We start from the raw sequence: 26,947 nt of genomic DNA on the forward strand, positions 1-26,947 counted from the left end.
TTTTCATCTCACTACAATTGTACAGAGTGGTTATCTGAGTTACCATAGCCTTTCTGTCAGCTTGAACCAGTGTGGCCATTCTCCGATGACCTCTTTCATCACTAGGATTTTTTTGTTTTTGGCACCATTCCGAGTAAATTCCAGAGACTGTTGTGAGTGTAAATCCCAGGAGCTCAGCAGTTACAGAAATAATCAAACCAGCCCGTCCGGCACCAACAATCATGTCATGGTCGAAATCACTGAAATAAAAATGTTCCCCCATTCTGATGGTTGATGTGAAAATTAATACTTGCATTGCATTGCACTGCTACCACACAGTTGACTGATTAGTGTATATTGCACCACTATAAAATTAAATAAAAAAAATTCACATCAGTCTCTGCAATTCATTGAACAGAAAAGAGCGGAAAAAAAATAAGAAAGCAAAGTAGAATATAACATTTTGCTTGTTATCTAGTTAACTTATTAGTAATTGTCTCAAAACAAAACTTTTAATATATTTTAATGATTTGATGGCTCTAACTTGGAAAACTTCGAAAAGAAGCATTAATTCTCATTATTTTTCAGAACCTTTTTGATTCATCCCGGTGCCCTGGTAGACACAACTGATAAAACACTGATAATCAGCCCAAAAATGTAGAGCTTGCCCAATCAAGAGAGTGCTTTTGTATTCAATAAATCTGAGGTTGAGACTATTAAACCCTCAGTCCTGCATAAGCCATAAGATTCAAAGTCATTCAGCGCTAGCATGTATCACCAACAGCAAAATCACAAGGAAAAGTTAATTAATCTATCCTTTCTTCTTTTCACCGCATTCACCTCCTTCCATTTTCCATCTCTTCTCAACTCTTCTCACATACAATATGTTTCTCAAACACAATATGTTCATGGTCATCTGGGCCGAGTGTGAACAGTGTCTGTGAGACACATGTATGAGTCATGTGGAATGCTGGAAATGCTAATGTGACCATGAAACAAGGTCAATGGTTTCAAGCACTGAAGCTCATCATTTGTCCCCTAAGAAGTGGCAAAGGTTATTCAGATTGTTTTTTTTATGTTTTTAATTTTTTTATATGATGTGTGCTCTAGGCCAGCTGCTCTACGCCAGCTGTACCAATGACACAGATTCAAGACTTCGAAAGTCCTGTGAGACTGCAGAATTATGAGTAAAAGTAATTCCAGCCTGCAAGTGAGACAAAACATGTTATTTGTTTAAACCAATTCCTATTATTAAAGAGGTATGACTCACACAGTTACTAAGCAATGCAAATAACATGAACTGGTGAGTCTACCTTTGTTTGTGCTACTGTTTGGCTTGGAGCAAGACAGCAACAAAAATTCCCCAATTCCAGGATTCAATGATTTTTGCTTGCAATCTGGCCTTAACTGAGAACTGTTGATATCCCATTTAAGGTACAATAGGCACACATAAAATGAGATGTAGTTAGTTACTTATGTTATCTGTAGACAAATTTCTTCATCCGCTTAGATGAACAGAAGCACTTTTAGAATGAATTACAGTACACTAATTCCAAATTATTTAAAAAGAGCGGAAACACGAGACGCATGAACCCGGAGGTGGAACCCTTTATGACACAGCTTACTTTTTTCTCTCTCTTCAAGTTTCTATTCACATTTGCAACAATGACAATATGTAGAACATTTTAAAACGTAAGTAGATTAGACAATGCAACAAATTATAAAATACAAATCAATAAATATGCAAAAATATATAGGGTAAATGTACTGTTAATTGGGGATGTGCAGAACTACCCTAAATATACAGTATACAACCAAAATAAAAATAATTTTTTTATAAAAGTGCAATTACATGAATTAGAAAAGCTTTAAAACATTTTATAGTTTTTACAAGTCTACGGTTCCATTTAATTTTTTTTTCATATTTGAAAGTGTTTAAATATACATTTTAATATCATTGTTGCAAAATGTATTATATGTAAATGCTTTTTTTGAGTGACTATAGCTTTATGAATAAAACATTTTGCTAAGATAATTAAGGTGTATATTTCCTCCTTTTCTGAAGTATATGGGTTTTCTAAATAAAATAAAATATTAAATAAAATATGATAGTTCTAAGCTTATGGTTGGCCATGCGCACTTACTCTCATTCTAGAATTGAATGCTGAGGAGGAGTCTAGCCTACAGCCTCTAAAGTACTGGTCTAGGAAGGACACAGTCTTACTAGGGTGTTTCCTTCTGTTTGAGAAGCACCCTATGTACAGGTGCATTGCTGCTTCTCTGTTCCAGGTTTCAAAAGATGTCTTTGCTCGATTACACTTCCTATAGCTCCAACTAGTGCTATGCGTAAGCGTCAAGCACTAGGAGGTGTAATCGAGCTTAAAATCAGGGTTGTGCCAAGAGACTGCAATGGCAAGATGTACAGTGAAAAAGGAGTTATATTTTGGTCTGTTCTCACCCAAGACCAACTGTTTCGCTTCAGAAGACACTAATTAAACCACTTGAGTCATACAGACTTTATCTGCTTTTTGGAGCTTCAAAGTTCTGGTCACCATTCACTTGCATTGTGTGGGCCTACAAAGTTGAAATATTCTTCTAAAATCTTTTTTTTTTTATTTTGCAAGATGAAAGTCATACACATCTTAGATGGAATGAAGGTGAGTAAATGATGAGTGAATTTTCATTTTTGGGTTAACGGGTAAACTCAATGCAATATTTTCCTTTTTTTTGTCCCCTTTTCTCCCCAATTTTGAATGCCCAATTCCCAATGTGCTCTAAGTCCTTGTGGTGGCGTAGGTGGCAGAGGACAAATCTCAATTGCCTCTGTGTCTGAGAAAATCAATCCATGCATCTTATCATGTGTCTTGTTTAGCATGTTACCGTGGAAACGTAGCGCATGTGGAGGCTTCATGTTATTCTCAACGAAATGTACAAATCACCACGTGCCCCACCGAGAGAGAGAACCACATTATAGAGACCACGAGGAGGTTACCCCATCGTGGGTATTGTGCAACACAAAATCCCAATAATATCCAGAGAAAATTAAGATTTAGTGCATACAGTAACGCAGGACTTTTAAATATAAACAAGCCCAATGGATTCAAATTTTGAAATGACAGAGACTTTGCTCCATTACAATGCACTATTGCTGCATTCCATTCAACTCGGAAAGTCAGATTTTCCAACTTTCCAAAAGTGCAATGGAACGTCACTTGAAGTCGGGTGCATTGTTTTTAATATATTTAACAAAACAAAAAATAAATGTAGATGCATGCTTCTCCCCTCACATGGCCTGATCTGTGTTTTGTTTTTGTATTTTCTGATTTTTTTAAGCATTGAAGTACCAGCTTTACAGGTCATGTACAGTTGCACTACAAATATCAGAGAAAGGGGTTATAAAATTTCAATTATGGTCTATTTTATCTGTCCTATTAGTTTACGTTTCCCTGATAAGTAGTATATTTCCAAGTTAACATTTTTTTCACAACTCAATTAAGCTATTTATGATTCTGTTTGAGAGCGCAGAGCAGTCTGGAGACATTTTGCCCACACGAAAACAGTGTGCATCTGCGCTTGCAGAAAGCAGGAGGACAAGAGAGAGAGAGAGAGAGAGAGAGAGAGAGAAAGAGAGATTTTTTTTAAAAGATTGCACACTTAGGGTGTTGCTCAAATGGAAGGCTGCAGCCAAGCACCCTTAGTCTGCCGCTCTCTGTCAGAATAATCACGTAAGGACACGTGAACACGAAAACTGGTGTAGAGTATCAAATATACTGTATGTATGAGATTCCTAACCGCACATCAATATGAAGAAAGCCAAATCCCAGACATTTATAGACAATTTCTAAATCCTGGCCAGATGCTTTTTTCAGGTCCTAAAAAGAGGACATGTCGTATGGTCACTCTAGTTTAAAAAATGTTAGCAGATTAGCAGGTGTTCAAAACATGGTAAATGATATTCTCTTTTGATAATTTTACACCTGTAGCACAAATGCTAGTGTTGTAGATTGTTTCTGAAATGGGTTGCTAGGAGACATCTCTAGTGACAGACAAAAACCTGCTAAGCTAATGGGAGCATTGTAGTTTTGTTTCCTTAAACATCATCTTCTGAGCATCTGGCAATGGAATGCATTTATGGTTAAGATCGGAGATATCAAGTAGGAATATCCCACATCCGACATGGAATGCAGCATATATGTAAGTACCAAATTAAGCTTTTTATACCATATATTTTTGCCAAATGAAGGGGTTTTTATGTATATATTTCACCAAATTAAGTTTATTTATAAGGAATAAAAAAATGTGACAAATAAAATCTAAATAAAACATTGGTAGCTAACAACATAGATTTTTTCCGATAACCGATCGTTGCAAAAGCAAATATTGGCAGGATTAATCATAGAACTGATATATCAGTTTACCTCTATTCCAAAGCTACTTAATGTAAATTCAAGGTATCAAGGCATACATTTACTCTACCATTTGAGCTACAAGAACACCTCCTCAGTACCTTCTCAAACCCCTTATACACAGCACATGGAAACAATTCCACTTGTTAATGCCAAGGACACCATTTGAGTGAATACAGTTATTCAATATCTTGCTACACATCCATTTATGAACAATGTTTGCATGGAACAATTGTTTTGATAACACCAGCTTTAAATATGAATGAGTAAAACAAAACCGCCTAATGAGGACATCAATTAGACAGATAAAAACACAACACCACCCACAGAGCTTTTACTCAGCTTTTAATTAATTTATTTTATTTATCCTTTATTTAACTAGGAAGGTCCCACTGAGATAAGACATCTCTTCTTCAAGGGTGTCCTGGTCAAAGCCAGGACTCCTTCCGCAGTCGGCGTTCCACAAACTGTCAGCAAGGTGCATAGTGACCCGTGGCTTGAGGGCTAGGAATCACAATGCCGCAACCTCTTGAGTTAATTAAAACAGCCTGTCTGCCACAGCACTGATTCAATCTCTCCACTGTATCATTAACACCCATGTAGGGGCGAGAGGCATCTCTACAGCTCCTAACACCTCAAATACATCCTCCTTGTTTTTGTGAGGGGCTTTTCCATCCTTTTTTGGTGTTGCTTTGGCATTTGTTGGTTTATAACCCTGCTTTTTTCATGAATTACTGAGATGGCGACCCCTCGGAGAAAAGACACGGATTTGCCATCTGCTCTAAAAGAGGGAAAACAAATTCTAAGTACCAAACAAGGTTTTTATTCAGCAAAAACAGATAAAATTTGTAAAGTTGTGTATGGGAGGTGGAATGTTTTCACAGTTACAGCTAACTGCTATGACCTAACAAACTTATATCTGTTAATGTGTAAGAGTGTCGAAACACAGCTGGCTAATCATGATCAGCAGTATAATAGATATGAAGTGATAAATCAAATATAATAAACATGACACACAGTTACTGCAGTCATTATCCAGCATCCCAGATATGTATAACTCTGAAAGCTCTAATAGAAAGACAATTACAGATAAACCTATACATTAGCTTTCTATGTCAGAAATTATCTCTTGTAATGCACTGCACTCTTTCACTTGGGAAAGAAAGCATCTGCTAGGATTCTGTAATGTACTGTAAATTAGGAATGTGCAAAACTACCCTAAACCTATTTGATAGTGAGAGCTTTCACTCATAAAAAAATTATGTGAGATGAAAAACAAATTCAAGTTTTAAATCAACAAAACCTAACTCCTCACCTTAAACCTAACTGATAGTGTCATTAAATCAAATGTCACATAAAAAAAACATACAAAAAAATGCAGTTCCCTGAAGCAAATACATCCTTTTGTGGTGCATTTATTACACTTCCAACTCATGTGTTGACTTGCCTGCTCTTTAGAACTCTCTATCATACACTCTGAAACACTCTATCACAGTTGGTTATTGTTTTAGTGTTTAATTTCATAAGATAGCACTGTGTGAGGAATTGGTTGAAAAGTAAGTGTTTATGAACTGATAATCTGCTGTTTTACTTTGAGATTAGTGTGAAAGGGAAGAAAAGTCATAGTTTTACATAAAAGTAGGTATAAAGTAGTAATGTGATTCTTTGAGACTAGGTTGGACTTTTTAAGAATTACACTGGATCATCTGACCCTGATTGGACAGGTTTTCTAGGGGGGCATTTTCACAAAGAGCACTTTTGCGTTCAAAAACATCTAGACAGAGTGCAACAGAACATAATAAAATAGAGGGATCTCAAGACACATTTTTGTAGTTTGTACTATTTTTAACTTGACATGCTGTTTTTAACACTACTCTCGTGGGATGTAAAAAAAAAAACAGGACATTCAAACACATACATCTAAATGTGTATGGCTGTAGCAAGCAGCCGGATGGAAGCATGGGGAGGGGTGGGCAGAGCCCCCCAAACGTGAGTCTTAACCACCCAATCAAACATTTGGCAAACACAGCATTAAATAAAATATTAGATTTTTTTTAGGATTTGTGCATTAGTTAAAAGCAATTTGGGGGTGGGCTATGTGTTGCAAACATTGAGGTTGGACTGTAGACCACCACAACCAATCACGAAATAGTTCCAGAAATTGGTAGTATTTTTTATTTTTGTCAATGTCAGAATGTAACAATAAACTAGAGAGTCAGGGACGTCATGCAAGTGAGAATGGATATACAAGATATTTTAGTGCCCGTAGAGAAGCCTGGTGGTGTCTCTAGCAGTGACTATGTGTCTTATGTTAAGGTACCATAGGCACCCTCTTCGTGCTAATCAAATATCTCCCTCTCCCTCCACCTCAGCTCCCCAAAATGTACATTCGGTGTCGCTGAGAGATGCTGTCTTCACCTCACCTCTTCTCTTTTATTTACATCTTCTAAAGTGCTATGATAGTTTGTTGTTTTTTGTAATCACGTTTTAAACTACTTTTGCCATGAAATAACCTTTGGTGCTAACATGGCATTACCTTCCATCCATCATTCCATCATTCCATCATTCCATCCATCCATCCATCCATCCATCTAATTATTTTGGATATTGTAAACCATCTCATCTGTCACAGGACAGATCATAGTCTAAAATACCTGATTTCAGTCATAATTTAATTTTGTGTTTTGCCTTTAAAGGGCAGAATAATCGCTTATTACATTTCTATTTAAACAATGAATCCCATCATTGTTAAAATTTTAGGTTCTTAATCTTACATGTTATTAATATACCCATCTATTACATTTCCTTCCATCCTCGTATTCATCCTTGATATTATTTCTCTCCACTCCATCCTTGCATTTGTGTGTACTCAGATTTTTCCTTGTACTTTGCTTTATGCCGGAAGTCTATTGTTGTATTTTATTTCTTAATAATGAAGGTAGTAAACCCCCTGTAAAGGGATTAAGGGAAAGGAGGAGGCGAGAACCAGCTTGTCAACATAAATAGTATTTTAATGAAGAACTGAAACTAAAACGACAAACACCCAAAGGTGTCTGAAAGCTGCCCATAAATCTCTCTCTCTGTCCCACTGCAGTCTCCAGTCAGCCTTTAGCCCTCTCTGAGGCTTGATTATCCAGATTAGGGGCCAGGTGTGTTTCATCACAACCCGGCCCAGCACTCCGCCCTGTCACATTCCTCCCTTGTTCTCTCAGGCCGGCATGACATACATCCCCCACTATTTCACTGGGGAGGGCCGTGCCTAATGCCCCATCTGCCAGCAGGTCATTCCCCTCAACCTGGATGAGGTAGGGGACAACGGGAGTGAAACAAAAAAAATTTAGCACCTACACGCCGTAAAGGTCGATCGTGCCAAATTAATAAAAACATTTTAAAAAAGAGAGGGAAAGGACAACACGGAGCGGCAGTGGGAGAGAGAAAGAGAGAGGAGAGAGAGAGAGAGAAAAACACTTACTCGCCAGTTCTTCGATTTTAAAAGAGATAGGGAAAGGCCAACACAGAACGGCAGTGGGAGAGAGAGAGAGAAAAAAACCACTTAATCGCTGGTTCTCCAATACGCCGTAGCTTGGTCCTCGGCCACTCCTCTAACCTCCAATGGATGACAGCAGCACCTCCAAGGATGGATCGGCCCCTGGCAGACGGAACACCCCGCCGCATTCTTGGGAAACAAAAGGGTACGCATTTGCCCCTGGCAGTGGTTCTCTCATCCCAGGCGGACGGCCATGAGCCCCTCCCCACTCTGTGGTCTCATACCCCGCCGCATTTCAGCGGTTAGGTCGGTTAGGAGCCCCTTATCCCTTCTGCCATTCGTCTGCTCCATTGGGGTGGATGGTAGTGGCGAGGACTCTACTACTCTACTACTCCCTCCTCCTTTTCGGATTTCGGTACCAGTGTAAAGGGATTAAGGGAAAGGAGGAGGCGAGAACCGATTTGACAATATAAATAATATTTATTAAGAACTGAAAACAAAACGACAAACACCCAAAGGTGTCGGACAGTTACTCGTAAATCTCTCTCTCTGTCCCACTGCAGTCTCCAGTTGGCTTTATCCCTCTCAGAGGCCTGAGTAGCGGCCGGGTGTGTAGCAACATGACTCGGCCCCGCCCTCCGCCCTATCACACCACCCATTCACAAATGCCCACCTATGAAATCTCCCAGCCCACCCAAGCATAGCTGGCAGGAGCCAGGCCTGCAGTTGCAGCTATATTATAAAGGGATAGTTCACCCAAAAAAATTAATTCTCTCATAATTTAATCATTATCATGCCATTGTAGCATCTGGACCAATCAGACACACAATAATTAGTTATTTACTGAATAAGCCAACAGATGTCTCAAGACTGTAACAAGCAGAGGTCCAAGTAGGCCCAAGCAGACTCCATTATGTCTGCTCCCCCACTGATCATTATCAAGCCTTTACTCTGTCCTTGCTGACACTGGACCAGCAAATAGTGGACCCCTGGTGACATTCCAAGTGGGGGGAGGTTAGCTGCATGCTAGAGCAAAGAATGCAGAAAGACTGATTCACTCCTTTCCCCAAACTTTAAATGAACATGTATAAGTACATTGTGTATATCACCATTACTGTCTTGTATAGTGTCTTTGTTTTTAACTGTATACTGTTTTTATGCATGCCTTATGACAGAATTACCAGATAATGTACAATTAGTTCTGCCATATTTCCTATCAAATGAATCATTGTGTGACATCCTGCACAATGGTAGGTATATATATATATATATATATATATATATATATATATATATACATACACTCACCTAAAGGATTATTAGGAACACCATACTAATGCTGTGTTTGACCCCCTTTCGCCTTCAGAACTGCCTTAATTCTACGTGGCATTGATTCAACTAGGTGCTGAAAGCATTCTTTAGAAATGTTGGCCCATATTGATAGGATAGCATCTTGCAGTTGATGGAGATTTGTGGGATGCACATCCAGGGCACGAAGCTCCCGTTCCACCACATCCCAAAGATGCTCTATTGGGTTGAGATCTGGTGACTGTGGGGGCCATTTTAGTACAGTGAACTCATTGTCATGATTCGAGCTTTGTGACATGGTGCATTATCCTGCTGGAAGTAGCCATCAGAGGATGGGTACATAGTGGCCATAAAGGGATTGACATGGTCAGAAACAATGCTCAGGTAGGCCGTGGCATTTAAACGATGCCCAATTGGCACTAAGGGGCCTAAAGTGTGCCAAGAAAACATCCCCCACACCATTACACCACCACCAGCCTGCACAGTGGTAACAAGGCATGATGGATCCATGTTCTCATTCTGTTTACGCCAAATTCTGACTCTACCATCTGAATGTCTCAACAGAAATCGAGACTCATCAGACCAGGCAACATTTTTCCAGTCTTCAACTGACCAATTTTGGTGAGCTCTTGCAAATTGTAGCCTCTTTTTCCTATTTGTAGTGGAGATGAGTGGTACCCGGTGGGGTCTTCTGCTGTTGTAGCCCATCCGTCTCAAGGTTGTGCATGTTGTGGCTTCACAAATGCTTTGCTGCATACCTCGGTTGTAACGAGTGGTTATTTCAGGCAAAGTTGCTCTTCTATCAGCTTGAATCAGTCGGCCCATTCTCCTCTGACCTCTAGCATCAACAAGGCATTTTCGCCCACAGGACTGCTGCATACTGGATGTTTTTCAATTTTCACACCATTCTTTGTAAACCCTAGAAATGGTTGTGCATGAAAATCCCAGTAACAGAGCAGATTGTGAAATACTCAGACCGGCCCGTCTGGCACCAACAACCATGCCACGCTCAAAATTGCTTAAATTACCTTTCTTTCCCATTCTGACATTCAGTTTGGAGTTCAGGAGATTGTCTTGACCAGGACCACACCCCTAAATGCATTGAAGCAACTGCCATGTGATTGGTTGATTAGATAATTGCATTAATGAGAAATTGAACAGGTGTTCCTAATAATCCTTTAGGTGAGTGTGTGTATACATATATATATATATATATACAGGTGAAACTCGAAAAATTAGAATATCGTGCAAAAGTTCATTAATTTCAGTAATTCAACTTAAAAGGTGAAACTAATATATTATAGAGACTCATTTCAAGCAAAGTAAGATATTTCAAGCCTTGATTTGATATAATTTTTATGATTATGGCTTACAGCTTATGAAAACCCCAAATTCAGAATCTCAGAAAATTAGAATATTACATGAAATCAATAAAAAAAGGATTTTAAATACAGAAATGTCGGCCCTCTGAAAAGTATAATCATGCATATGAACTCAGTACTTGGTTTGGGCCCCTTTTGCATTAATTACTGCCTCAATGCGCGTGGCATGGATGCTATCAGCCTGTGGCACTGCTGAGGTGTTATGGAAGACCAAGATGCTTCAATAGCAGCCTTCAGCTCTTCTGCATTGTTTGGTCTCATGTCTCTCATCTTTCTCTTGGCAATGCCCCATAGATTCTCTATGGGGTTCAGGTCAGGCGAGTTTGCTGGCCAATCAAGCACAGTAATACCATGGTCATTGAACCAGGTTTTGGTACTTTTGGCAGTGTGGGCAGGTGCCAAGTCCTGCTGGAAAATGAAGTCAGCATCTCCATAAAGCTTGTCTGCTGAAGGAAGCATGAAGTGCTCTAAAATGTCCCAGTAGACGGCTGCGTTGACTCTGGACATAATAAAGCACAGTGGACCAACACCAGCCGATGACATGGCTCCCCAGACCAACACAGACTGTGGAAACTTCACACTGGACTTCAAGCATCTTGGATTGTGTGCCTCTCCATTCTTCCTCCAGACTCTGGGACCTTGGTTTCCAAATGAGATGCAAAATTTGCTCTCATCAGAAAAGAGGACTTTGGACCACTGAGCAACAGACCAGTTCTTTTTTGCTTTAGCCCAGCTAAGACGCTTCTGACGTTGTTTGTTGTTCAGGAGCGGCTTGACAAGAGGAATACGACATTTGAAGCCTCAGTCCACTCCTTGTGAAGCTCCCCCACACATTTGAATGGCCTTTTCCTGACAATCCTCTCCAGGCTACGGTCATCCCTGCTGCTTGTGCACCTTTTTCTTCCACACTTTTCCCTTCCACTTAACTTTCTATTAATGTGCTTTGATACAGCACTTTGAGAACATCCAACTTCTTTTGCAATTACCTTTTGAGGCTTTTCCTCCTTGTGGAGGGTGTCAATGATGGTTTTCTGCACAACTGTCAGGTCAGCAGTCTTCCCCATGATTGTGAATTCAACTGAACCAGACTGAGAGACCATTTAAAGGCTCAGGAACCCTTTGCAGGTGTTTAGCTGATTAGAGTGTGACACTTTGAGCCTACAATACTGAACCTTTTCACAATATTCTAATTTTCTGAGATTCTGAATTTGGGGTTTTCATAAGCTGTAAGCCATAATCATAAAAATTATATCAAATAAAGGCTTGAAATATCTTACTTTGATTGTGAGTCTATATAATATATTAGTTTCACCTTTTAAGTTGAATTACTGAAATTAATGAACTTTTGCACGATATTCTAATTTTTCGCGTTTCACCTGTATATATATATATATATATTGTATGGGTTCTATATTAATCAGCGCATAAAGGGGCTTAAACTAACCCCAATCATGCAAATGAGTCAGCTTCCAAACAAGGGAACATTTCCCACTTGGAAATTGCACCTTTCTCATTGGTCAATCCAGACTCGAGAGGAGGGACCTCCAGCTGAAGTTAAAAGACACTATCTTTCCCTTGACTCTCTTCCCTCTGCTGCTGGTCGTGCCAACCCTGAGTCATGTGCAACTACCTCGACAATAGAGTCAAGGAACACCACAGTTCATCATAATTTCTTCATTCAACACAGAAGAAATTGATTGCAACTTGAACACCATCGACTCGAGGAACCATCAAGACATTCTCCTGCAACTGCATCTGGGCTCTCTCAACAGCCAAGGCAATTGCAAGTATCGTACCATAGAATTTTATTCAGACAAATAATCTAGTTATTTGTCATTTATCTAAATTATAACAGTTGTCAAACGCGACTGATTCCATTATACATTTCCATACATAGTAATGTAGAAATAGGACCGTTTAATTTAATTCCTAGCTCACACATGCTGTTTCCCTTAAAAATAATGTTAATGTACACAACACTTTAACCCATGCAGTGTACATTTATCATACCAAATTCACTACATATATTGGTGTTAGAATCTGGGCACTTCAACTGATTTCTGTTTATTTGTGCATTGAGGAACGCGCTGAAGTTCATATGCATCAATGTATCTGTTTTCAAAAGTGTTGACCCAGATCACAAATCACTGGTGTTGGTTGCTATGGTGAAAAAGTTCACGGGAAGTCCTAAAGAGACCCTTCCGTGGTAATTTACCGCATATGCGCTACCTGCCGACGCCATATTGTAAACATGGAACAGCTAAGCTAATAGCATAACACAACACTGCTAAACTAACCAGTTAGTGAACTTTCATTGAAACCCCTAAATACACTACACCATCCCAGATGTATATGACTTACATTCCTCTGCTGAACACAAATAAAGACTTTTAGAAGAATATCTCAGCTCTGTAGGTCCATACAATGCAAGTGAATGGTGATCAGACATTTTAAGCTCCAAAAAGCAGATAAAGTTAGCATAAAAGTAATCCATCAGACTCCATTTGTTTAATCAATGCCTTCTGAAGCTATCCAGTTGATTTTAAGTGAGGACAGACCAATAATATAACTCCTTTTTCACTGTACATCTTGACAGAAGTCTCCTTGGCATCATTATATTCATCTAAAAATCTTTGTTTGTGTTAAGCAGACGAAAAAAATTCATACACATCTTGTATGGCATGAGGGTAAGTAAATGATGAGAGAATGTACATTTTTGGGTGAACTTTCCCTTTAAAGGTAAAGAATTTAAAGACAGTAAAAAAGTACAGCTAATTAAAATTGTTGCAGCTAAAAATATAAAATCTAAAAACATAAATACAAGAAAAATATATAAAGGTCAATTTCACTAACAGCAATATGGTTAACTAACTGACCAGTTGTCATTGTGATCTAAGCCTACTGTAAATGTAGCATAATATTTTATATTTCTTGTGATTAATCAGTATAATTTAACCAGCTCTGTGTGACTGTTGATAAGATACACACCTCCAGAGACTGCAGGTACCCTTCCTGTGGATCGCAAAGCAGCGAGGAGATGCGATGGTTGTTTCTCATGCAGCGAATGTTGGTGTCTCTCCATAGAGGAAAGATCTGCCTGATCACCGTCATCCGGCCCAGAACGCTGTGGACGAGCTCCATGATCTCTGTGTCACTCACCTCCTACACATACACACACACACACACACACACACACACAAACACAAAGAGTTGGAATGAGCGTACCTAATCAGATACAAATCTGATCATGTAGATAATTTTGCTTTGGATTAAAAGCATCTGACATCTGACAAATCATAACCTTGCCATTTCATGGGTAAATGTTGACTACCATCTAATGATTTTGTGAAATCAGTTACTATGAGTTCAGTGTTGCATTACGTATATCATTATATTTTCAGTCACGTTAGAGTGTGTAAAATGTATTGAATAGGCATTTAAACAAATAGGAGTGCATTGACCAGCACAGCAGGAAGTTTGGTGTCTTAGTGAATGTTTTAATTTCATTGATTGTAATCTGAATATGTCTATTTATTCTCAGTTTTATTTATATGGCAGAAAATTCAGACCATAAATTCCTCATTACATGCTTGTTTACAGTCTTTTTGGGAACCGCTTCATGTACAGTACTTTTTACGGTCAACAAAGACAAAAAGACATGTATATATATCCAAAACAAAACAGAAAGGAAATAACCCTCAAAATAAACAGGTATCCATATTTATATGTAAACAGATTTCATTCACAGCTGTAATAAGGGAAGAAAAAGCAGGCAAAGAAAAGTATTGACCAAGGCAATACTGAAACACACAAAAAGCCTAATATGAACAAATAAATCTAAGTTCCTGCTGGCTCAGAGAAGCAGAATGTGAGTCTTAGCATCAAAACATATTGATCAAAACTCAGCAGAGCCTCAGCCTTGCTGAGAAAAAAAAAAAGGAAAACATGAGAAATCAAGGCTTGTCTGTTTAAAATATACAACATACAGTTGTAGTTCATGAGCTTGAATCATAAATTTACATTTACATTTACATTTATTCATTTGGCAGACGCTTTTATCCAAAGCGACTTACAAAAGAGGAAGAACATCAGCGAATCATCTTAGGGAGACAGTGGTACACAAAGTGCCATATTACAAAGTTTCACTATCATCAGAATAGTACACCAAACAGATTTAAGTGCAACAAGAAATGTAAATATTTTTTTATTTTTTATTTTTTTTAGTGACCGGTTAAGTGCTTTTGGAAAAGATGTGTTTTTAGCCGTTTTTTGAAGATAGAGAGTGAGTTAGCTTCCCGGATTGAGTTGGGAAGGTCATTCCACCACCGTGGTATGATGAAACTGAAAGTCCGGGAAAGTGTTTTGGTGCCTCTTTGTTTTGGTACGACAAGGCGACGTTCCTTAGCCGACCGCAGGCTTCTGGTGGGAACGTAGCTCTGCATAAATGTTTTTAGGTATGCTGGAGCAGACCCAGTGACTGTTTTATATGCCAGCATCAGGGCCTTGAATTGAATACATGCATGAATACGTGCAATTCACACTGTTATATCCAATGCCCCAGTAAGTTAACCTATGAATTCAGTTAAGAACAAACTAATTCCCTCTCTTCCTTTCAGATCTTTGATGTACAATATATGGGGAACATTTTTTGACAGAAATTATGGATTAGGCACTATGAGAAAGACTATAGTCAAAAGACTTTTAAACATCCTCAATATTTCCATAACCATTCCTGGGATTCCAGCTATTGCTTAGCTACAATACATCCTCAAATTATAATTCTACAAATTAGTGAAAAATCCAAAAAGTGCTCCAAAGCTCTGTGTCTTCACCCTAGACCAAATGTGTATGTTCTCATGCTAATTTTAAGTATACTGTGTGCTGGCCTCTTGTTAGCTGAATTTTTTTCATACAAAAAGAGGGAGCGATTATTGTTGTAGATAATAACAGCATATTTTTACAGATGTAACAGTTATTTTACAATAAATAATGACACAAATATGACTTTAATAATAAGTGGTTTTATCTGACATTTGTAATGTTTACTGTATTTAAAATAACAGTTGCTAAACGACTGCTCAATTTCAGTAATTGTTGATAATAAACGATAAACAAAAACAAAATTCTGATCATTTGCAGATTAGGCATATTAAATGTTAAAAATTATGGCTCTAAAATATAAAGCTAAATGACTATCATTATCAATTTTATTATCAGAAATGACAAAGACTTAACATTTAATAGAGACATCGGCAAATCTGAGCGCTTGTACTATTCTAAGACAGACCATAATATGGTCTTTGTGCACAATGAAACATCACTGGTGTTATAAATTAGCTATCTGTATATCTGCAGTTGAGTTGGATCAGGTCTTGCAGTGACTCAGATCTTACAAAATATATTTATATTGTCTTTAAAATTCTTGTCAGCAGTCTAACTTTTGGCGTTTAGACAAAAAAGGGGCGAAATGAGAATATACTAGGATCACAGTACTGAGATGATTCACAGTGTGGAATGCTAGGAGTTCACGTTGTGTCGGAGAAGCGACACTAGGGGTCTCTCTTGAGCACCGATGTTCACCTCTGACCTATTGAAAAGGGCCAATGAGAGTTGGCAGTCAGTATTTGCATACCCCGCCCCTGCATACGGGTATTTAAGCGGGGCAAATACGGAAGTTTAGTCAGGATTTTTCTGAGGAGCCGGAATGGTCCGGCCACAACAGTGGCTCGGTTCAGAGACATGGCGGAGGAAAGACACAACGTGTCATTCCCTCCCTCAGGGAACGGAGGTTACATACGTAACCAAACGTTCCCCTTCTGTCGCTCTCTCCACGTTGTGTCGGAGAAGCGACACTAGGGGACCCATTCCAATCTTGCCATGTGCTGAACCGTGTACGTGAACTGCTGATACAGAGGCGGGCAGGGATTCATCCAGTGCCGCGCATCGTCTGTACCTGGCTGCACGTACCCTTCCCCAATGCCCCATACGAACATCGGGATCCTTCTAGTTACCCTGAGAGGGGAACAAGGCGATGTTTGCCAACATGGGAACGGGCCAGCCTGGCTGGGCCTCTTTTCTCTCTATGTTTCTCGCATAGAGCAATCACGGCCGGGGCCCTTACACGCATATAGGGAAGGCCCCGTCTTAGGGCTCGTGTGGAAAGTATGGTGCGGTGGTAGATCCAGCCTCGAAAGGGGGGAGTTGCTACAGCACGGCGACCGGGGCAGCTGTAACTGCCTAAGGGAGACACGGGGGTCCGCTCGTGTTGGGTGTTGCCCAACCCGCGGCTCTACAGATGTCTGCTAGGGAGGTGCCCTTGGCCAGTGCCCACGAGGACGCAACACCCCATGTTGAGTGAGCTCGAACCCGCAAGGGTAGGGGCACGGCCTGGGTGTGATAAGCCAGTGTGATGGCGTCAACAACCCAGTGGGCGAGCCTCTGTTTGGAGACGGCATTCCCTTTCTGCCGTCCTCCAAAGCAGACAAAGAGCTGCTCAGAGCGTCTGGTGCTCTGTGTGCGGTCCAGGTAAATGCGCAGGGCGCGCACTGGACATAGCAACGAAAGGGCTGGGTCTGCCTCCTCCCGGGGCAGCGCTTGCAGGTTCACTACCTGATCTCGGAATGTTGTGGTAGGAACCTTGGGATGTTGTGGTAGGAACGACGTTTAGCTTACCGGGGATGTGAGTGGCACGCAGCGACTTGAGTCGCTGCTGGCAATATAGGAGGAGACGGTGGGCGAGTTGTGACATGTGGCGGGAGCGTACGCCGCCTTGGCGATTTATGTACGCCACCACTGTGGTGCTGTCCGATCTCACGAGGACATGTTTGTCCCGAACTAACGGGAGGAACTTCCTGAGAGCAAGAAGGACGGTCAGCAACTCCAGGCAGTTGATGTGCCAACCCAACGGGGCCCCTTTCTAATGGCCCGCTGCTGCGTGCCCGCTGCACACGGCACCCCACCCGGACCGGGAGGCGTCGGTTGTGACCAGAACGCGTCGGGACACCTGCTGCAATGGCACTCCTGCCCGTAAAAAGCAGAGGTCTGTCCAGGGTCAGAGTGTTTTGAGGCAGGCGGGGGTGATCCTTACCCGATGCGTGCCGTGGTGCCATGCTTGTCTCGGGACTCGAGTCTGGAGCCAGTGCTGGAGTGGTCTTATATGCATCAACCCCAGCAGCGCGACCGCCGCGGAGGACGCCATATGCCCCAGGAGCCTCTGGAAAAGTCTTAGAGGGACCACCGTGCCTGGCTTGAAGGAAGCGAGGCAGTCCAGCACCGACTGAGCACGCTCGCTCGTGAGACATGCTGTCATAGAGACTGAGTCTAACTCCAACCCGAGAAAAGAGATGCTCTGAACCGGAGTGAGCTTGCTCTTTTCCCAGTTGACCTGAAGCCCCAAGCGGCTGAGGTGCCGGAGCACCTGGTCTCTGTGTGTGCATAGTAACTCTCGAGAGTGTGCTAGTTGTGAGGTAGTTGAGAATGCGGATGCCGGCTACTCGTAGCGGGGCAAGGGCCGCCTCTGCGAACTTAGTGAAGGCACAAGGGGACAGAGACAGGCCGAAGGGGAGGACTTTGTACTGAAACGCCTGGCCGTCGAACGCGAACCGTAAGAAGGGTCGGTGTCGTGGCAGAATTGAGACGTGGAAGTACGCGTCCTTCAGGTCTACCGCTGCGAACCAATCTAGATGCTGAACGGCAGCCAGAATATTTCTCTGCGTGAGCACAAGGCCCGATTGAAAACTCACAGGTCCAGGATTGGTTGTAAGCCGCCGCCTTTCTTGGGTACAATGAAGTAAGTGCTGTAGAAACCCTTCCTCATTTCGGTTGGAGGGACGGGCTCTACCGCGCCCTTGGCTAAGGGGGTCGCGATTTCCGTGCGCAGGGAACTGGCATGCTTGCCGTGTACTGCGGAAAAGCAGACGCCCCTGAAGGGGGCGGGAGCCGGGCAAACTGAATTGCGTAACCAGGTCGAATGGTCCGGTGCAGCCAGCGTGATGCGTTGGGAAGTGAAAGCCACGCTTCCCAGCTCTGCGCTAGAGGCACCAAAGGGACAAGTATTTTGGACGTACCCGGCAGGGCCTCTCAGCGGGCAGAACAGGTAATGCAGCGTCGGGCGGCTTCGTCGCGGCCTGAGGCTGAGGTGCTGAGAATAGACTCAAAGCATTTACCTTGCTCCGCGCACCCGGCAGGGGGTGGGTTCGTGACTGAAGAGGAGGTCTGATGCTGGCGTCCTCTGGACTCGTCTGAACCGGCCGGCCGGGGGACAGTCGTGGGCAGGCGGAAGGCGGGATCGCCGCGTCCGGTGTACCGGGACTGTCATAATCTGAAAGCAGATTGCCGTGAGAACGGCATTTGCGGGCCAGGTGACCCAGAGGCAAAGGAAATAGCTCTTATTGAGAATATGGTTACCACAGCCCCCGTCAGGGGGTGTGGCAAATGAAAAAACAAAGGATTCTCCTCCCGGCCCTCCACCGGGGGACGGAGCGGTCTTACCACCTCCGGAACTAACGTCTTCGGCTCTGGGTCGGCTGTCTCAGGAACGCTTGGGAGCCTTCCGGGTCCTAGAGGGGGTTCGTGAGACAGGGGGCGTCTGCCGCCTGCGGGGTGCTCGGCGCTGGGGCTGAGAGCTGGGCCCGGGTTGAGGCGGAGCAGGAGCTGGTTTCTTCACAGGGGGACGCCCTCGGCGGGCAGACGGGGCAGGGCCTGTAGCGGCAGGTCTGCGGCGGGGCATGATGCTTGAAAGATGGCCTCCGTCTGCTTCTTCACCGCGGAGAACTGTTGGGCGAAGTCCTCGACGGTGTCGCCGAAAAGGCCAGTCTGAGAGACAGGTGCGTCCAGGAGGCGGTTCTTGTGGGCCTCACGCATCTCGACCAGATTGAGCCAAAGATGGCGTTCCTGGACCACTAGGGTGGCCATCGCCTGTCCGAGTGCCTGCGCTGTGGCCTTCATCGCTCTCAGGGCGAGGTCGGTCGCTGAGCGCAGTTCCTGCAGCACATCAGGATCAGGTCCACCCCCGTGCATGTTTCTGAGTGATTTGGCCTGTTGGACTTGCAGGTGGGCCATCGCATGCAGGGCGGAGGCAGCGCGTCCAGCCGTAGTGTAGGCCTTCGCGTTTAGCGAGGATGTTGTCCTACAGGGCTTGGATGGGAGTACGGGGCAGCCACACCAGGAGGTAGGGCTACCGGGGCATAGATGGTACGCAACTGCCCTATCGACCTGGGGAATCGCCCCGTATCCGTGGCGCTCTCCGCCGTCGAGGGTGGTGAGAGTGGAGCGGGTGGCACCTAGACGGGCGGAGAGCAGGGCTCTCCACGTAGACGTCAGCTCGTCATGCACCTCCGGGAAAAACGGGACCAGGGGGATGCGAGGCCGCAAACGGCGCGCTGCCCCCAGGAACCAGTCATCCAACCGTGAAGGCTGTGGGGTGGATGGAGGGTTCCAATCCAACCCCACGCTTACGGCGACCCGGGAAAGCATGTCAGACATCTGAACGTCGGCCTCAGCCTGGGCCTGCTGGCCCGAAGGCGGCAGTCCAGGGGAGTCCTCGGCATCAGACATCACACTCTCCGATGCAGCGGCGAGCTCATCTGCTTCGGGCTTGGGAGGATAGACAGCCGGGCCGTGAGGCGAGCCGCTATCGCCGCTATCATGGACGGGGACCAGCGAGCGTGTCGGGGAACGGGTGGTTCGCGGGGGGCTACCCGGCGAAACTGCACCCGCTACCGCCCCCAGCGCCAACCGCATCGTCCTCAATCCCGTGGGAAGAAGAAGCAATGCAGGGTGCAGCTGGGGTGGCTTGCTTTCTGTTGAAAGGAAGCCGCGACCGCAACGTGGTCATGGTCATGTTCTCGCAGTGAGAACATGAACCATCCACAAATGCAGTCTCGGTGTGATCGCGGCCCAAACACACAAGACAGCGCCTGTGGCCGTCTGAAGCGGAGAGCACTCTACCGCATCCAGGAACAACACAGGGGCGGAAGGGCATCTTGAAAAAGACACGTTCTGAAAAGAACGTTCAACGCCGCTGTGTTTTGCTCTTTTAGAGAAATTACTCTTTTAATAGGAATTTACTCTTTTAATACACAGTGTGTGTGTGTGTGTGTGTGTGTCTGTGCTGTCGAAGCGCTCAGGGGCAATAATACACGCCGTGCAATGTAAAGGAGAAAGCCGCTGTTGTGCGCCATCAAGATCCAACAGCATGCAGATCGTCAGAGGAAACAGGAACGTTTTAATGGCGTGTAACTCGCAGCAAACTGCAGACAGACCATCGGCTCCGAAGAAATTTTCTGACTAAACTTCCGTATTTGCCCCGCTTAAATACCCGTATGCGGGGGCGGGGTATGCAAATACTGACTGCCAACTCTCATTGGCCCTTTTCAATAGGTCAGAGGTGAATATCGGCGCTCAAGAGAGACCCCTAGTGTCGCTTCTCCGACACAACGTGGAGATAGCGACAGAAGGGGAACACATTAATCAAACAGCCCAGCCCAACATACAAATGATCTTGGTTACACGTCCCAATAAAAGGCATTAATTATTCATGACTTAAAAATTTTATTCAGAACAAGGTGATAGTAGGCACCTTGCAGGTACTTCTGTTGCCACTATATGTGATTATATCACTACAGATGTCTCAGCCCTTAAACATGTGTGAAATGTGACATAATAATCGTTTAAGTGTTGGTGACAGTAAGGTAACATTCTGACATCTCTTATAGGTTAGATTCCCTCACTATAGCTGATAATACGAGATGATTGGTAGTATGTTAGGGACTGATAATCTCTGTGCCCATATACTTTGATTTGGGGGATTAAAAGGGTTTGGAATAAAATCAGGGTGAGTAAACCATGACATGTTCATTTTTGGGTGAACTAACCCAAAACTTGTAAATATGGGGATGACGTGCTTTTCAAGTTTATTATTTCAGTTGTTTCTAGTAAATTGTTGTTATTTTGCATCTTAGTTAATTTTTTAGTAACATATATAGCATTAATTATCAGGAAGGGCATCCAGGGTAAAACCTGTGCCAAGTCAAATATGCGGATCACGGATGGTCCGCTGTGGATACCCCTAAAGGGAGCAGCCAAAAGAAGAAGAAGAAGATATAGCATTAATTATTTGTTTGAACTGAACTTTATGTTTCAAACATTGATAAACAAAGTCCTACAACGACCTTGAAAAAAGAAAACAGTAAAGCCTCTCATTTGCGTGTTGGCAGGTGCTGTCGTGACCTCCGTGTGTGGAGACACAGCCAAATTATTCAGCTCACTCACTTTCTGAGATACAGGGATAAACAGAAGCATCACGGCGATGTGATTCAGTTAACATCTAAACCTCGTCTTTTCAATGCTTGAGGTAATGCATCATAAATTTGCTGAATCTCTTGATCTTTCTCTCTGTCTTTCCATCTTACCCTTCTATGTTGTACTGTATGTGATTGTGCTTTAAATTTCTCTTTCTAAAACTTGACTATACTATGAAATCTGGATTAGGATTAGTGAGAAATATTAAAGAGCAAAACCACTACATTAAGAAAGTGGTATACAATTCCATTTCAAAATACTTGTGTTAATAGTGTAATATGAGCACATACACAAACACAGTTATAGACATATGAACTAGGTGAGTAGAGTATTACCATATATGGGTATGTATAACTTGTTAGATAGTTAAAGAACAGTTTTGTGGAGATGGTGAGAACATTAGAAAAAACTATTCTAAGTTTGTGTGTGATGTTTTATAAACTGAAGTGCAGCATGACAGCGTTGTTTTAAACACTATGTGAATAAGTGGGCAGATAATATGATTTAATGCCTCATATGCCAGTAGCATGCTGAGTCATTCTGATACAGGTGCAGATGGATGGATGAATGCATGGAGAGAGAGAGACAGCAAGAGAAAAAAGGAGAGCAAAACTGTGGCTCTGAGTTTTGCTAGTGCAATAAACCACTGTCAGCTTTACTCCAGCATGGTGACAGCCTATTACATACTTAATGAGAGATGTGTCACATGTCAAACACTGTAAGTTGAAATCGGATATGATGTTGGCAGAGAGGATGGTTTTGGGCTGTTTTTTGTATTTGATTGCTAAAAGCTTCGAGGTTGATGTACACTTGTGAAATAAATAAGAAGTTATGAAACTCATTATGAATACATGCTTACCTCATTGGCATACACCCAGTGACTATCTTTGGATGCTAGATTTGTTTCAACTGCCTGGAAAAAAAAAGACAGAAGAATGCAAAATTACTGAAATGAAAATAAATAGCTATCTTCTTCCATTTTATCTAAAACAAAATCTAAGCTCCTTTCAAGCTTGGCAGACACAGAGCCAAAGAAATTCTTAAAGGCAAAATGTATTTTTTGTGAAATATTCAAAGAAATGTTGTATATATGTGTTTGAATTTGTACTTCTTAGAACCTTAACATAACACATTCTGATTTTCAAGTGGAGCAGAGATCCATGTGGTGAGATTGTTGTGCAGGTGCACATTTCTGTTGTTCCTGTAGCAATCTAAAAGTAAACCTTCACCCTTAATGGCACACTCTAGTTTTACAAAACACTTTTTTTTTTGGAATAGTACTTTTGAAAAATATGCTTAAAATAATGTGAATTTGCATAAGATGGTGAATAGAACACATACAATAGCCATTTCAGTGATCAAATGATGGGGACAGGACCTCTTAATGCTATTTTTGTACAAAACAAGGCACAATTTAATTACCAATGAAGCATGTCAAATCTTAACTACTATAACAATGCTGAACGGGAAAATGTTTGCAAGCTCTTTTTGTGTCAATTTCAAAGTGCTGCTTGACAATGGCATTTACAGCCTGAAGTGATTTGTGAATGCGGCTTCATGATTGCTGTAGCAAAGCAAATAGTTACAGTCTGTGGAGGATGAGAGATTAATTGCGAATAACTATGAAAAATCATGCGATTAATCGTGATTAAAAATATTATTGACTGACAGCTCTAATACAAATACTACTTGCTTTTGGCATATCTGTAAATATCATACATTTTACTTTGAAAATGGAACTCGTGTGCTAATACGTTCAACAAAACTTTTAAAGACCAATTAAAAAAAATAAAGTTTTAAAGTAATAAGTGGAGCTTTAGTGACTTTCATCACAGCAGTGTGCTGTCAATCACAGTCTAAGCTGTATGAGCTCCAGATCCATATAGACAGCGCACCTGCTAAAGACTCCTCAGGTGCCAATGATTACATGAGGTGTCTGTGAGATTGTTAATTCCTGCACCCTCACTGGTACCTCATATAGAATAGAGAAAAGTCAAGTCAAATAATTTTTTATTTGTATAGTGCTTTTCACAACACACAACAAATTGTTTCAACGCAGCTTTACCGAAAATCATGCATCAGCAGGAAATTAAACTGCAATATCTATAAAGTCTTATAGCCATAATTGTGTAATTGTAAATAATGTATAAAAAAATAATTAATTAAATAGTTGAATAACAATTGTTTTTAGAACACAGTAAGCAAGCCGAAGACGACTGTGGCAAGGAACACAAAATTCCATAAGTTGTGTGTATATATGTATATGTACAATTTATAGTCAGGACATTAATAATGAGAAAACTTTACTATTACAATTATAATTTTTTTTCAGAACCTCTTAAACTACTTCAAAGATTTCTCATCAAAAAATCCTCCACGTGCATCAATGACAGCTTTACAGATCCTTGGCATTCTAGCTGTCAGTTTGTCCAGATACTCAGGTGACATTTCACCCCATGCCACACTTGGCATAGACGTGGTAGTCTTTTCACGCACCTTACAGTCTAACTGATCCCACAAATTGGGGTTAAAATCAATAACACTCTTTTTCCATTTATATGTTGTCCAATGTCTGTGTTTCTTTACCCACTCTAACCATTTCTTTTAGATTTTCTTTTTCAAAAGTGTCATTTTTTCTTTACAATTATTCCCATAAGGCCTGCACCCCTGAGTCTTCTCTTTACTGTTGTACATGTTGAGCGGGTAGAATTCAATTAAGCTGTCAGTTGAGGACATGTAAGGCATCTATTTCTCAAACTAGAGACTCTGATGTACTTATCCTCTTGTTTAGTTGTACATCTAGCCTTCCACATCTCTTTCTGTCCTTGTTAGAGCCAGTTGCCTTTTGTCTGTGAAGACTGTAATTTACACTTTTGTATGAAATCTTAATTCTTTTTTGGGGCAATTTCAAGCATCGTATAGCCTTCATTCCTCAAAACAATGATTGACTGACGAGTTTCTAGAGAAAGCTGTTTTTTTTATTTTTTGCCATTTTTGACCTAATATTGATCTTAAGACATGCCAGTCTATTGGCATGTTGCACACTGTGGCAACTCAAAAACAAACACAAAGACAATGTTAAGTTTCATTTAATGACCAAACTGTTTTAAACTGTGTTGGATATAATGGCAAGTGATTTTCAAGTAACAGATTAGCAATTTAACATGATTACTCAAGGATAAGGTGTTGGAGTGATGGCTGCTGGAAATGGGGCCTGTATAAATATGTGTGTTTAATATGATGACAAATGTGTTTTCTAGTACCAAATTAGCAATTTAACGTAATTACTCAAGGATAAGTTGTTGTCGTGATCTGTGAATCTGTGATTTGTTTCTTTTTGAAAGGTTCATTTACATGGACTGTTTGAACAAACCTTAAATCAAACTTCCAACAATACATAGTAGATAAATTATAGTTTAGAAGAGTGTTTAAATATTGCATGATTGCTCATGTTTAAAGCTGCTTGCACAATAGAATGAGACATTAAAAACAGCAATGTAGCATTTTGTCATGCGACATTGCAAATTGCTGGAAAAAGCAGCTCGCTACTGAAAAGCTACTTGAAAACATTGAATAAGTACCTTGATCAGGGTGATAGCTCAAGGATTGCCTCTGGTTAAGTTTTCTTGTGCTCTTTAGTTTCTCACTCTGTCTCTCTCTATCTCTGGATATTCCTAATTCTTATAATGGCACAGAGCTAATCAGAAATGCAGCCCTGTGGGTAGAATAACAATACAGTAGCAAATCTGTCAACGGAATGGAATTATGATTCTTAGAAATCAGAATCTGAATCTTGAGAGTGGACACATATCTACATTCTGTAAGATAGGAACATCTGCAGAGGGACAGGCATGCTTTCATGTGGAGGGAATATATTGAGCTAACTGCAGGCAACATAGAAATAAGAGCACACTGCAGGAGACATCAAAACTTTCCATATCAAATATATTGAATTTCAAATATACTAGGTGTATTATAAATATAAAAATATTGTGGGAGTGCATTGGTAAGCTAGACACAGAAAGATTTAAAAAAAAAAAAAACGTAATGTGTAACAATGCTGCTGGTAATGACGATGATTAAGACAAATACGAACTTAAGTGCAGTTTATATATCAAACACGTAATCCAAAAAAACGTAAATATGTGAACATAAACTAGACTTGACAAAATCTAGACGTGACATGACTTGACTATAGTCTTAACTTAAACAAACCATAACTTGACTATGGCTTGATTTGATTTGACAAAAACAAGATACATGAACATGGAGGGAAACAGGAATCACATGACCAGGGAACACAAGACATGAAACAGGAACTAAACTTGAAAATAAAAGGCATAAAAAACATGAACCAACAGAATAAACATGACATCATGCTCCATTTGCTCATCTGATGCTGGAAAATATTAAAAACAGCTTGGAGGTGGAATGTTCTTGCATGCTTTAAAACAGTATATGTCTTGGTAGATCTTTACATCAACTTGACACATATTGATCCAAATTAATGTATTGATCTTAGCATTGAACATGTAACAAACATGCATCAGTGTGGGGGAACTTACATATCACAGCATTTCAATATGCAGGAAATCATATTCAGCTGACCAACTGTAAAAACTCCCTCCATGCTTGGTCAGTCGGTAAGCAATAAAAGAAACAGCTAGGTTTCCATTGTGGTTGTGCCAAATTAAAGACTCAATCATCAAATCCCTGACCATATTATTATATCATTAACTGATAAATAATTGCCATTGGAGAGTAATCACCAATTTTATAGCCCCAAATTGGTCATGTCAACCAATTTGCATTATTGGGGACAACACATGCATTATTGGGGACAACAATCTTGTTTGTACTGGAGGATTGGGGAGTACCATTTTCTGTCGAATCCAGTCTCAAGAACTTACAGTAGAACCCTTATCCTTGTCACTTCAAACATTGCCTCATGATTTTAATCCCTTGCTCTAAAGTCTTGAGACCTTACAAGCCTGCAGCACTGATCGGTAGAAAGTCACAATCCATGCTATACATTAGATCAAATCATCACAAAGTTCTATGACTGTAATCCGATTCCATGCAGA

At 41.4% G+C, this 26,947-nt stretch overlaps 1 protein-coding gene across 2 annotated transcripts in view; it reads right to left on the reverse strand.

The window, feature by feature from the left end:
- LOC127657199 (glutamate receptor ionotropic, delta-1-like) overlaps positions 1 to 26,947 on the reverse strand; it is a 422,482-nt gene that overhangs the window by 50,936 nt on the left and 344,599 nt on the right. For both annotated transcript variants that reach the window (XM_052145889.1, XM_052145888.1), the window contains exons 5-6: positions 22,723 to 22,776; positions 13,551 to 13,724 (exon numbers count right to left, since the gene is read on the reverse strand). In XM_052145889.1, the coding sequence (XP_052001849.1) occupies positions 13,551 to 13,724; positions 22,723 to 22,776 (228 nt within the window). The remainder of the gene's footprint in view (positions 1 to 13,550; positions 13,725 to 22,722; positions 22,777 to 26,947) is intronic.

Source organism: Xyrauchen texanus, chromosome 16, assembly GCF_025860055.1.
Source record: "Xyrauchen texanus isolate HMW12.3.18 chromosome 16, RBS_HiC_50CHRs, whole genome shotgun sequence".
Lineage (NCBI taxonomy): Eukaryota > Metazoa > Chordata > Actinopteri > Cypriniformes > Catostomidae > Xyrauchen > Xyrauchen texanus.